Source organism: Anopheles funestus, chromosome 3RL (genome assembly GCF_943734845.2).
Source record: "Anopheles funestus chromosome 3RL, idAnoFuneDA-416_04, whole genome shotgun sequence".
Classification (NCBI taxonomy): Eukaryota; Metazoa; Arthropoda; class Insecta; order Diptera; family Culicidae; genus Anopheles; species Anopheles funestus.
Window position 1 is genome coordinate 82789033 of NC_064599.1, and position 12342 is coordinate 82801374.

Below are 12342 nucleotides of genomic sequence, written 5' to 3' on the forward strand. Positions count from 1 at the left end.
AGCGTTTCCCATTTATCTCCACTGTTGGATGCGAGTCTGTGGTCTAATTGCTTCTCGCAAGCACACATGGAACGACGAAATGCACTCTGACGCATCCGTCTATGGATGAAAACGGTGCAGACAAGATGAGTCCCAAAAATAAACGGATCATTTTGCTGTGTCTAGAAACGCAACCACCCAAAATGTATCGTCTGTGGCATATATATTTTTTTCAGTTAGACGTGATTCCAGAAAATTGTTGAAAAAACACACAGTTACTCGCCCGAGTTGCGCCGTACTCTTATGACTTCCCAGTCACCTAGCCCAAATCCCTCTTTCGCCACTCCAGCAAATGTTCGTTCTGTCGATCGTCGTCTATTTTTGGAGCAGACGATGCAAACTCCAAGAACTTCGGCCGAGCTACGCTTTATGGAGTACATTCGACCGATCGTATGCAATTTATGAAACGTCAAAACTAATGATCTGCAAATGCCGTAGTAAAGAGGGAAGTTCTCGATTGTCGTCACTGCCATATTGGGACGTTGGCTAAATGAACGTGGTTGCCTTGGTTTTGGCGCGTGCTTCAGTTTGGGAAAGACCTTTCGGTGAGTCTATGAGGAGGTCTGGGTCGCTTCTCTCCCGTGAAGTGAACGGTTCCTTTCATTAGACACACCGTCTTTGCAGGTCGACCCTAGCAGATCAACAGCAAGCAATACGCGGGTGCGTCCTCGTTGTTTGCTTTTGTTTTCCTCTTATGTCATGAGCTGAGCTGTAAGACATGGTGTCTTGATCACATCGGGACCTCACGCTGTGTAACACGCTCAGGATTGTTTTCTTCTCGGTAGCTAATGAAACATGGTCTCCCTCCCCAAGAAAGGTAAAGTGTAAGGTACAGAAAGTCATACCATTCTAATGGGCAAAGCAAACATAGAGAGCATACCCAAGAGGACAGAAGCGTTATGATGACTACAGTTGGTAAGCATTTCCGGATCTATGTTTCTTTTTTTGGTGGATAAATGGTTTGGTATTGGAAGGTCGTAAACTAGTCACCGTGTCAAGGTCGATCGATTGGCGCGCTTGTGTTTGAAGGTCGATACGAATGTTGAATACGAATAAGAGATGTAGCTGTAGGATGCTGACCGACATTCCAGGTGAACGTATGCCGCATAGACGACTGTTTTTTGTTTGCCATATTTCTCGGAATAGGTTTATTTAAAGAAATTATGAATGTAAAGTTGGACTCTCGATATATTTGTGGCCGATGATATCATCATCCGTAATTGGACAATGCCGTACTCGCTTATTCCCGAATTCATTATCAATCGTCACATTCAATACTTCGCTCAAAGTAATAAGACATCGGCTATTAAAATCTCAATAGTGGTGAAGAATAGCGAAAGATAAGAAACGTACCCAGACCCAATGCTGAAGTAGGAGGAACAAAGTAAAGGCCGGAAATTGAACAAGCCGAACATGCAAATGTAGATAAAGTTTCTCCGCTTTTGTACAATATCCGAGGGATTCGCCAATATGGCGCAACCTAGTATATACGTTAGGCGTTACGTTCAAGCGATTGTAAAGCCATTACGCTAAGTCTCGCACATTTGAGCGTTATCTGCACGGTTCGCGATTGCTAGTATTATAGCTGCTACATCGGCAACCTTGGCCGCCTGATGATCTAGTGCTGAAATCGGCCGAGTATCGTTAGCGATGTTTACCTTATTGGGATAATGGCATGCATGGATTATGATTTGTGTGATATGGACCGCTCTGTATGGTTTGTGCAATAAATTCAAGCTAAAGCAAAGCCCGACAAGAGACGATGGAGAAAATATGTTCGTTCACCTGTTCGCCATGGCCGTTTGCGGGTGCTATCTATAGTTAGACTAATTTACGCAAATCCCTAAACCGGAGCAAAATTGGTAGAGTAATAAAATGTTTGTCGATGTTTCGAGATGATGTTCTGTGGGTTGTAAAAATGTTCCATTTTATGCATTAGGTGGTAGATACATTGTTTTTGGATAGTGTAAATCTTTTTAATTACTTAGTTTAGTTTATTTTTCAACTAATGTATTCAAAGTTAGAGATGTGATGAAATAGCTCAATATCGAACAAATCTTAAGCCAATGTCTGACATACAAGCGCTTGACAGCTGTAGATTCGTATGCTCGGGAATGTCACATCAAAATCATCAATTTCTAGTTCTCATCTTACCCGAACATGGTGTTCACTGTATTACTTGAAACGACTATAGAATGCAAACGAAACACGCACACACAGAGAGAAGGCAATGTTTAGGTTAGAAGCCGTTCCCAGTCACCTGCTGTCAGGCAGGCGTCAGTCACGTCCGTCAGATGTAGGAACTTGGAATAGCGCACACAAATCCGATCGATGCTGTTCATGCTCAAAACGAGAAATGCGAGTTGCACAACATCGTTCTGGATGATATACATAGATGCTGCAAGAGAGCCTAAGATTTTTTTTAAAATGGTTTACTGGCAGTGTGACAATCTACACTGACAAGCGGTTCTGGTACGAACAGTTGCTGTCAGCAGAATGCGTTGCGATATAATTTATATCCAGCTGATTAGTTTAGCTGACTGAAACCCACCGTACGGTGCTTCATTGCCGAGCGAAATTCTACATAGCATTGTGATTGGAAAATTAGATGCAGATGGTAGTCGCGACATGTACCAGATTCTAATGACAAGTGTGGAGCAAAAATGTTCCACACTCCCAGACTATTACGCATCGGTTTGTTCGCCTCAGCGGATTAGGGGTAATTTTATCTAAACGTGCATTAGATTTACGCGTAATGTGTCAAACGTTCGCGCTGCCGGTTGTCCGTCAGGTCGCCACACAGGTCGAGGAGATTAATGAATCTGTGGACATTGGCATAGAACACACACTGTCGGCCCATCGTTTTCTCGGTGGAAGGGATCAAACAAACAGACCCCGATCGGTGGTCTCTCAGACCGTAACGAAGCAGTTGACCTTGTCGGCTCCCAACAATGTGTAATGATTAATGACGCTAGACGGGCCTTTACTTGCGGCCTATTAAATGAGTGTAATTGGTCTTACGTGTGAAGACCGCGTTAGACCAATGATGGTACCGAGATTTGCTAATCGATGTCATTTGAAAAGCCTATCTCTGGGCCCAAACCTTAACAACAACCGCCATCAACACTTGCGGCCATGTAAGAAACCGCTTCCCAGGTTGGCGTGATTAAATTGTCGATACAAGTGGATTATCTCGGCGATATATGACATGCATGGTAGACCGTTTTCTTTGTGTTTAGGACGTCGGGTTTTGCACGTTTTGTTGCACCTTCTATGGCATGTGTCAGTTTTGTTAAACATTGTTTGTTCCAGTGTCGGCTCGGCCGATCCGGAACCATCGGCGATGAAGACAAGCTGTGTATAAATATAGCATCGCTACGGTGGCCTGCAGACGAGACGCCTTGCCTCGCTGTGGTTTTTTTTTGTCGTCTTCGATCTCGTAAATCGTACGGTCGGTCTTGGGTTGGCTTTCAAAAGTTTGCCGGTTTGCCCCTATGTGTCGCGATCGATTAGCGTTTTGCTGGTGCGATGCCGGCTAAGAAGGTAAACGTTGCATGGAGATGTATTTCTCATTTGCATTCGCTTTTGGCGGTCCTCTGCTCGGCGCCTTGACACTGAATGTCGTCGCACACCGGAGCAGGGCGGTAGTGAGAGTTTGAAAAATGGATATGTGGATTTATAATCAATTTTGATTTCATCTCCAAGCAGCATAAGGTACTGTAAATACGTGGGAGGCCACAGTCGTCGGGAAGGAGTTGGAGAGAAGTGGCGAGTTAGGGGGTTCCTGTATGTGAAGGGTTTATTCCCTTCTTCGTTTTAGTGAAGAGCTTAACGCCAATTTAAGAGTTAGGTATTTGCGTAGGATTTCTATCGATGATGCGTTCAGTGCCTTTATTGAGTCTCAATATAAATTCAAACATCATTTTCAATCGACGACTTATCTGAAATGGGATTAGCTAATATTCTTTGATTACATTATGTGCTTTTTATTGTTCAATAAGCGCCTTCAAGCTCGTTTTACAATCTAAGTGTAATGCAATAAAACCAATAATAAATTAAACATTCTTCTTCTCTTTCCAGGTACGTACACATTCGGATATTGGAACTGTCATGCGTGTGAGGCACACTAAACACTAAGTGTGATTGAATTATTTTAACAAAATCAAGATGTAAGTAACTTTAGATCTCAGTTTACTCTCTGGATATAGTGAAAGAAGGAATTTAATTAAAAACTTAGAAGACGAGTGTCTTCTCGGGTGGAAGATTTCACAATTTGGAAGGGATTATATTCAATATTTTTCCGCGAAATTATAGTTCGAGTTTTGGTTTCATTTCACGGGAAGAACGAGATTGGATTAATAAAATTCCTCGTAGGATACAAGGCAAGGGAAGGAGTAGGAAAAACATTTTCACAGTGAAATCCCTTTCCATAATTGCTAGTCAAGCAGAGCAGCGATGCTGGAAGTCAAAAGTAGGCAGATTTTCAGCACTTTGCCGAGCTGTTTGTCTCTATCTGAAACAAAACAGGCGCAGCCGCGTACATTTGGAGAAGCTTTTAACCTTCGGGCGAAGCTTAGAGCATGACAAAGTGTGGATGGGCTTGGTGCTAGGGAAGGAAGACGATGATAATACCTAGCCTAGCCTACGGGTGACATGCTACTTGTCACTTTCCGTCCTGTCGCTTGATGGAACTCGGTTAAGAACCTTCGCTGTTGTCCTGTATTACCGTACGGTTGAACGAAGGACCGGTTTTAGTAAGGGTAGATCTTGTGTATGCTTTTTCTGTTAATGAATCGTACTAAGGGAAACATTTGCATGCGATGAAATGTTGGTCAGACGTTTTCCGACTGGTGCATTCTACGAAAGCGTTTATGTTTCGTTCATTTGGAAGAGTACAAAAAGAAATACACCATTAGAACACACACGAAGACATGCTACACTCTGTACAAATGACAGGCAATGGGGGAGTTCCCAAGATGTAGGTACGTCTACATGCCTACGGCAGGGATTGTTCGCAAGGGTCTTTTCAAAACGAACAAACGGGACGTTAAACAGCAATGATGTTCAGGGGAGAAGTGCTGGAACATATCTCGGGTATGTTGGAACTATACATTTCCATCCTTCTGCTAGGTATTTCTGCACCCCAGAGAAGTGATCCGTTCAGAGAAGCGTAGGTTTCGTAATGACACAAAGCTCGTTCTAGAACTCGGTGTAGTTGTACATCAGTAAAACCATTTTCAACGGTATTTAAGCCAAAGGTGACATGGTTGAAGCGCGTCCAATGTGTACAGTGAATGGATCTTCAAGTCTTTCATATGAAGTATGATGAAGAGAGGAATATCCTCCAACAGCTCAAAAAACATCAATGCTGTGATGGTGTCCAAACTTTCACCTTATGAGTTGACTTAAAGGGTACGTTTTGATTAGGCCTTTTGTTGTGGAAATATTGAAGACCTAGAACGTCCCTTATGGTTTTTGTCTCGATGTTAAAAAATAGCACTTGGAATTTCTAACATTCATGTCCAGACATTGGATTTACTCCTGGACCTACGGTAACTTGCCGCTCTCACAATCACCGTCTGAAGAAATTTGAATGAAACCATTACCCAGTTCTACACCCAAAAAGGCCCTTTCGTTTGGCTTCTGACAAAGTGGGAAAGTTTTCCATTGTTTTGTGACGACTCTAAGCATTTGTCACTCGGTTATGAGTGATAGCAGGGATTAAAGTATTGTTTGGTCACGTTCGCTTCGGTGACGATGTATTTCGACTTCCTTCCTAGAAGTCCAATGACCTTAGTTTTAATCCATCATGTTTCTTCCCAATGATCCGCTTATCGCTCCGTCTGCATCTGTTCAGGATAAGCGATACGCCTCCCATGTGTGCACATCGTACGGAAACGTATCCACGTCTCGTCTGTCTCGCACCAACGACATGTCCAAGAATTTCACAGCTAGAAGTATAGATAGGTCTGTCGTATGCCGTGTGACGCACATGTAGAACAAACAGACACTATCGCCGAGCCGGCACAATACGAATCATTTTTATGTCAGCTGAGTGGGAAACCTCCATCTATTTCATGTTTTGCCGGTCGTTTTCCACGATCTAACCAGGCAGTCGCACTCGTTAGCGATGGTCATTAAATTTGTCATACACGTCCAGAAAAAGACCAAAAAAAACGATACGATATGCCGCCACCGACGGCTCTGTTGGGAAATGTTGGCTGGAAAAATGAAACCTAAGCATAATGATTCAAGAGAAAAAAAAATCCTAACCTCAAATTGTTATTTTTATATCTACACGTCGCAACCGAACGTCGTTAGGGGGTGGTGGAGCACGGTCAGTAACACGGTCGCCACCACATCAGCCGTACGGGCATCTTGTGCGGACATAAAAATATGTATATATCTACCCCATCAATTGTAGGCTCGCGATCGAATTTCAATTCGCCATTCCCCTCGCGGGAATGGATGACGCGAATGTACGTGCCGCTTGTGTGGAAAAATACTTTCGAGTGAACCAAGGAACAAAGGGAAAAACAAACAAAAAAAACTGGTTGGATGGAAAAACTGAAACATTTTGTTATTGTTGTCATCTGTGTGCGTTCGTTTGCAAGGGTAGAGACATCGATGTGGTCATTCGTTTATATCGAAATTTAATCCCCCCCCCCCCCCCCCACTGCCTGTTTCTTTTCTCCACCGGCACCGGAACATATTTATATCCGAGGAGAGTTTCAACCATGACGCTCCCACGCTTAATTGCCTTCAACCGAACATTAATGCGTTCGTTGGGATCAGCCCATGATGCTGAGCCCGTCTAGTGGCCACTGTGGTGCATTTTTATGATTATTTTTATGTTGCCCAGTAAAACCACCGCTTCGCTGACCACTGCTTGAAGTTATGTTTTTTTTTCTTTTTCTGTGGTTCTCGCGATGGGGAGCATTTTTCCTATTCCTCGAGTAAAGTGCCAGTGGAAGCTAATGAGTTCACGACCGGTACAGATTGACCCATTTTTCTCCTATGTTTTGCGGGTGTGGGATTTATTTCGATTTTCATTTGTCGGTAAAAATGGCAAACTGATCCGTTTGGAACTTGGGGAAATGTTTTTTTTTCTGTTGTGTGATAGTCTGCACCCTTTTTTCTACGCATTTAAATTGCAATCGATACAGTTTTATAATTGACGACCCGTAATGCAGCTCAGTGGGAAGTGTTAGATGCATTTATTTTTATTTAAACCACATGGATTCAAGCGGTCGATTGAACATTTTATTCCGCACGATTTATTTCTGTTCAGAGGATCCTTGCCACTACACGCGCTACAGGAAAACGGAAAATTGATAAAGCTCGCAGCGGGTGTGGTGTGAAGTATCCACTTCGAGCGTGTTCTATCATCATCGGTTCGTTATAAAAATTTCACTTTAGTCATGCCCAGCGTTACACCTCTTCTAAGCCGACGCGAGATGCAGTACAGTGCAATGATCTCTCGAGTGCGATTAAGTCTATAAAGGTGCATTTTGTCTTGCCGAGCGGTCCTTTTTTTTTCTCCCGTTGCGTAGCAGCGTTTCCTCGCTGAGAAGAATTGAAATATCAACACCACGTACCTAGACATTCCAAAGGGTTCGTTAGATCCGGCTAGGTTTAGTAGGTTTTCTTGTTATGCTTTATGGAGCCTTTTTCTTCATCCGTATGCATCAAAGAAGCACCGAGCGCGGGCTGACAAGCATCTCCGACCCCGAGGGGTAAACGGCAAAAGCGAGTCGAGTGTGTGCCGGGTCGCTTCTGCATCTTTTCTTAGCAGATGCAAACGAGAGTAGCTCCGAAACGTGATGCTGCATTGCAAGAGAGTTTCGTGTTTTATTTTTCTATCTCGTTGTTACTTCCATTCTTGCGTGTGGCTTCCGTGTCTGGTTGTCTGTGCCTAGATAAACTTCGCTACCGGCATTCACGGGTTCAGTAGGAAAGGGTTGGCTAGCACGGGAAGCTTTTGTAATTAATTTTTCTTCAATTTTTACTCGCTTTCCGTGAAGATGCACCAGGACAATACGGGATGCTGCCTTACTTTTTTTGAATGGAAACATACAAAACAAAAAAGAATGTTGTAAAGCCAGCGAAGAGGATGTTGTGAAGACTTTTCCTTTGCTTGTTCACAATATAAACCAACGAGTAGCTAAACTAACAGAAGCAGTCTAAAGCATGGCTCCTGCCATTGTGAGATTTACGATAAAAGGGAAGCAAAGATTTGTTGTCGCCATTGTTTATGGGAAACGGAAATTTCCTTGCTTGGTGATGAAAAGAGGGCTTATTTGGTTGTCAGAAAACGATGCCAAACGCTGGTAGCAATCAGAAGGAAAACAATAACTTAAAGTTTTGAATATATTCATTTGTACCTTTTCTTTCTACACCCTAAAAGGTTCAAATCACTCCACCGGTTGATTAACTATGTACCAACTATCTGACATGCAACATAAGGGCAATCTGTAAATAAAAAGGGTTACTCTCCTGTACCCTAACATTTTTGTGCAATCCGTTGTGCAAAACAAAAAACAGTTTTCCATTGCTCAAGCTTTCTAGAGACACAAACACACACTTTCGACGGTTGGCTTTATTCGCCACGATAGCCAAAAGTGTGAAACATTTACATTTTGTGCTGCTTAATTAGTTACTAAAATGCTAAACAAATGGTGTTTTAACAGCGGTCGTGTGTTTATTCAAATGAAGGCCTGGTCGATGGAAAAGGCAACTGTTTGTTGCCGTCTTGCATCACATGACGCAGGGAAGGTGTCAGATGAAGATGAGTTGGGCTTTTGGAAAAGTCACAAATGAAGGAAAGCAGCGAGTAGGATGATAGGGAGAGAGAGAATGAGTGAAGAGGTAGTGTTGAATATTCGCATCCGTTTAAAGGCTGCTATTGAGCATCAATGTGGATTACATTAAACCTGCTACAATGTGTGTGTCGTATCGTTTTGACACTGGAGCAATTCCCACGAAGTGTTCGCATTAAGCAATTGGTTCCGTTTTGCTCGAGTTGTGAATAGTTCATTCGGTGCATTCAGCTGGAATGTCATCTTTGCAGTCAGTTGTAACGTTTTTCGAACAAAAACAGAAGATGAAGAGTTGTCACAGTTGATAGAAACATATGTTAATGATGTTTGTGCTGTACAACATACGAGGTAAATGTGTAATATTGTCGCTCTTTGTGTTTTTTTTTGTTTGGAGTTTTTAATCATGTGGAATTTTTTTTATTTTATAATTATGCAAATAACATAACACGAACAAATGGTAAAAAATAGTATCCTTAATGAATCATGCAAATGTTTATAAATAAAAATATTATTGCAAGGCTTTATATCAAGCACGTTTGTACGCACGTTATCATTAATGTTCCTTCTCTTAGCACCTGTCCATACATTGAGATTCTAAAGATAATTACAATTTGGTCAAGTATCAATGTGTGCTTGCCGTTCTGCTTGCCGAATCAACTTTCATGCTACGAGTGCTGCCGTAATTTATTTTTTACCTCGATTACCAGCTGCCCGTTTTATAGAGCGGAAGGTTGTAGTTTAACTTTTCATCTTCTTGCGGGTATTCATTAAAACCTACCTCCGTCGTTCGAAACGATCGATCATTTCATCTCATTTTTACTCCTCCCGTGTGTTTGGTTTTGAGTTCTTCAAAAAACTGGCTGCTGTACTAGATCCGGTAGCATACAAGGGTGCCGCTTGTATTTTCACCATCCGGTTTTTTGGAGGACGGTTTGACGTGCGGGACGCTTAATGTTGGGGACAGAGTTTGCGCTTTTATGTTCGCGCCTGGTGCCCAAGATGAGTCCAGTGTATGGACTTTCTCGTGACAGCTTCGCGCCAAAACCTGTTTTTTGGGGAGCCTCTCCAGTGAACATTATTTCGCACCTGCCTGGTGGTGGTTGGATTGATAAACGAAACAAAATAGTGAAGAACGCTACTTACAAAGAGAACATTGATCTGCAATTTATTATTTTTACAATGATTGTGCACTTCTTTATCTTTTTATATTAGTCCTCTAGATGGAAAGAAAACGTTTCCTAAAGATGTAACATTAATTCTGAGTTTGACACTTCAAAACTTGTCATTGCGGGTCGTTGCATCCACCATCTCTTGGAGGTCGAATGCCGAAATATTTTATCGAAAAATTATACACCAATCAAACAGCCGCCGCCGAAATTAGCATTCGCATTTATAACATAATCTTGTCAGCGACTTTCCTACTGTTGCCGGCCATTGCGCTCGGAAAGGAAATCAAATGCAACCGAACCCTGGTATTGGTCAAGAATTGAGATGAAGCGAGAAACCTGTTCCGAATTGGACGAATTTTTCGACTCATTTTGGCCGTGCACCGTTTGATTCTGAATAGCCCTGCCTCGAGATACAGGTGGGCCGCTTGTATAGACAAATGGGTTCGTAGGTGTATTAAATTCGATATTTTTCAACTGCACCAATTTACGGTTCCGTCTCAAACCGGCCCCACGTGTGTGTGTTTTTTCTTCTCTTACCTCGTTGTGAAGTAAGTGTGGCAAAAGGCCACAAGACGACTGTGGCGCTGTGGTCAATCATCCAGCCGCGCGTGGGAGATTTACATCGGAACGTCGACTTGAGCGCAGTGGCACTTGTCCTTCAGTTCCTTGGAGAATAGCTCCATCGGAGGTGTAAGAAGGCTCAAATTTCAAGCAGGCAAGAGGAGTTGCCGACCAAATTGAGTTTGTGTGCGGAATGTTTTGCAGTAACTGCGTCTCAATTTTATCCACACTGCACTCTCTGGAGGGAATTCATGGTGTGTCTATGCTGGAATACTTAATTAACAAATCAAACACATCCCACCTGTGTTGTTGATGGACGGCAATTGTTAGAAGAAGAACATATGATCCGCCTCATCTGTTCGACATTGCCGTTGAAGAAATCCTTGCACAAACTTGGGAACCTCTTCTGCTCAAAAAGATTCTCAAGACGCAAAGATACACTCCGTACGATGTCCGAATCATCCTTGGGATTTCCGGTACGGAATAGAAGAACCTTAACGCTGTTACCTGTTTTCTCTCAACATCTGGAGGACAAATCGTGCAGGACTGTGGGAGGAAACGATTTCGCTTAAACGTGTCACGGTCGTCCTTTGGTCGTGTTTATTGTTTGCAATCGATGCTCTCGCACACCCACCCGGGTTTCGAATTTTCTCTTTTGGTCGCATCTTGATGATGATAATGTTGATGATGATACTATTAATGATGCAGGTCGTACGTGGGGAAATATACGAAATAAGTCCAGTCACAAGCAATGGGGTTCATTACTGTTGCACCCAACGATCGTGCCGAACCGTAATTTAATAAATTAACCATAGATCCGCCAGATCTCGATTCTCTAGGACCTTTTTTCTTTTTCTTTCTACTCCAGCAAAGGCTTCATTATGAGGTGTTAGTGTCCAGGCCGGGGTTGTTACGCCGAAATAAAGCGAAAACAAAAGCCCAGAGGATGTAAATTGAATTAAATGTGACTCGTTTTTGCCGTTCATTGGGTTTCATTTCGCGTCTGTTTCGGATGCTTCTCCATGGTCAAATCGGGTGGTTGCGTTGGCCGATTTACAGCTCTCTGTTCGATTGTTTTGCTTTTTCTTTGGCACATTATTGGCAATGGCGTGTGGACATTTTCGTGAGGAGAAAAAAACAGAAGAGAATAAGTGTTGTTTGCTAATGAATTTGATAGTCTGTGAAGATTGCCTTGAGTTTCGTTTATGATGTTGATTTCGCGGAAGCTTTACTTTGTTTGGCGGAGTCAATGACGAAGACAGGTGCTTGATTCGAACATTCTTATGCATTTTCAATATATTTTATTCCAAGGTATCATAGATTTGTTTGTTGTGAAAATAATTACAGAACTATGTTTGCAAACCTTAATTGTTATGAAATTTCTGCCTTTAAGATATGTGTTCATGTGGGTGGTACATTGTTTATTTTTAACAGCAAGGGTAACAGTTAAAGATAGAAAGTATTATTCATTCGCAACACAGAAACCGCATAACATATGGTTGCGGCTAACCGCTTTGAGACTACGATAATTGAAATGCACAAATATTTGCTTTTTCATTGACGCGCGGGGTACATTTGGAGAAAATCAAACACTCCTCCCCCCACTCCCGTATTGAAGATGCGTTGATTTGCCGATTGTGGAGATGAGCAGTATATTTTCGCTATTTCTGCACCCACAATACGGTCCGATGTGTTGGGTGAAAACAGTTTAAATGTCTGCTTTATTTCTCGATTTCTTCGCTAAAACCATTGCA

At 42.5% G+C, this 12342-nt stretch overlaps 1 protein-coding gene across 3 annotated transcripts in view; it reads left to right on the forward strand.

Moving 5' to 3' along the window:
- The window catches only part of LOC125771841 (uncharacterized), a 66302-nt gene that overhangs the window by 7544 nt on the left and 46416 nt on the right, over positions 1-12342 (forward strand). Inside the window, exon 2 of one of the 3 annotated variants that reach the window (XM_049442923.1) lies at positions 4120-6672. The exons of the other annotated variants lie outside the window; for them this stretch is intronic. Coding sequence (XP_049298880.1) covers positions 4120-4159 — 40 coding nt within the window. The 3' untranslated portion in view covers positions 4160-6672. Of the gene's footprint in view, positions 1-4119; positions 6673-12342 lie in introns of those variants that run through there. 3 annotated transcript variants of the gene reach the window in all.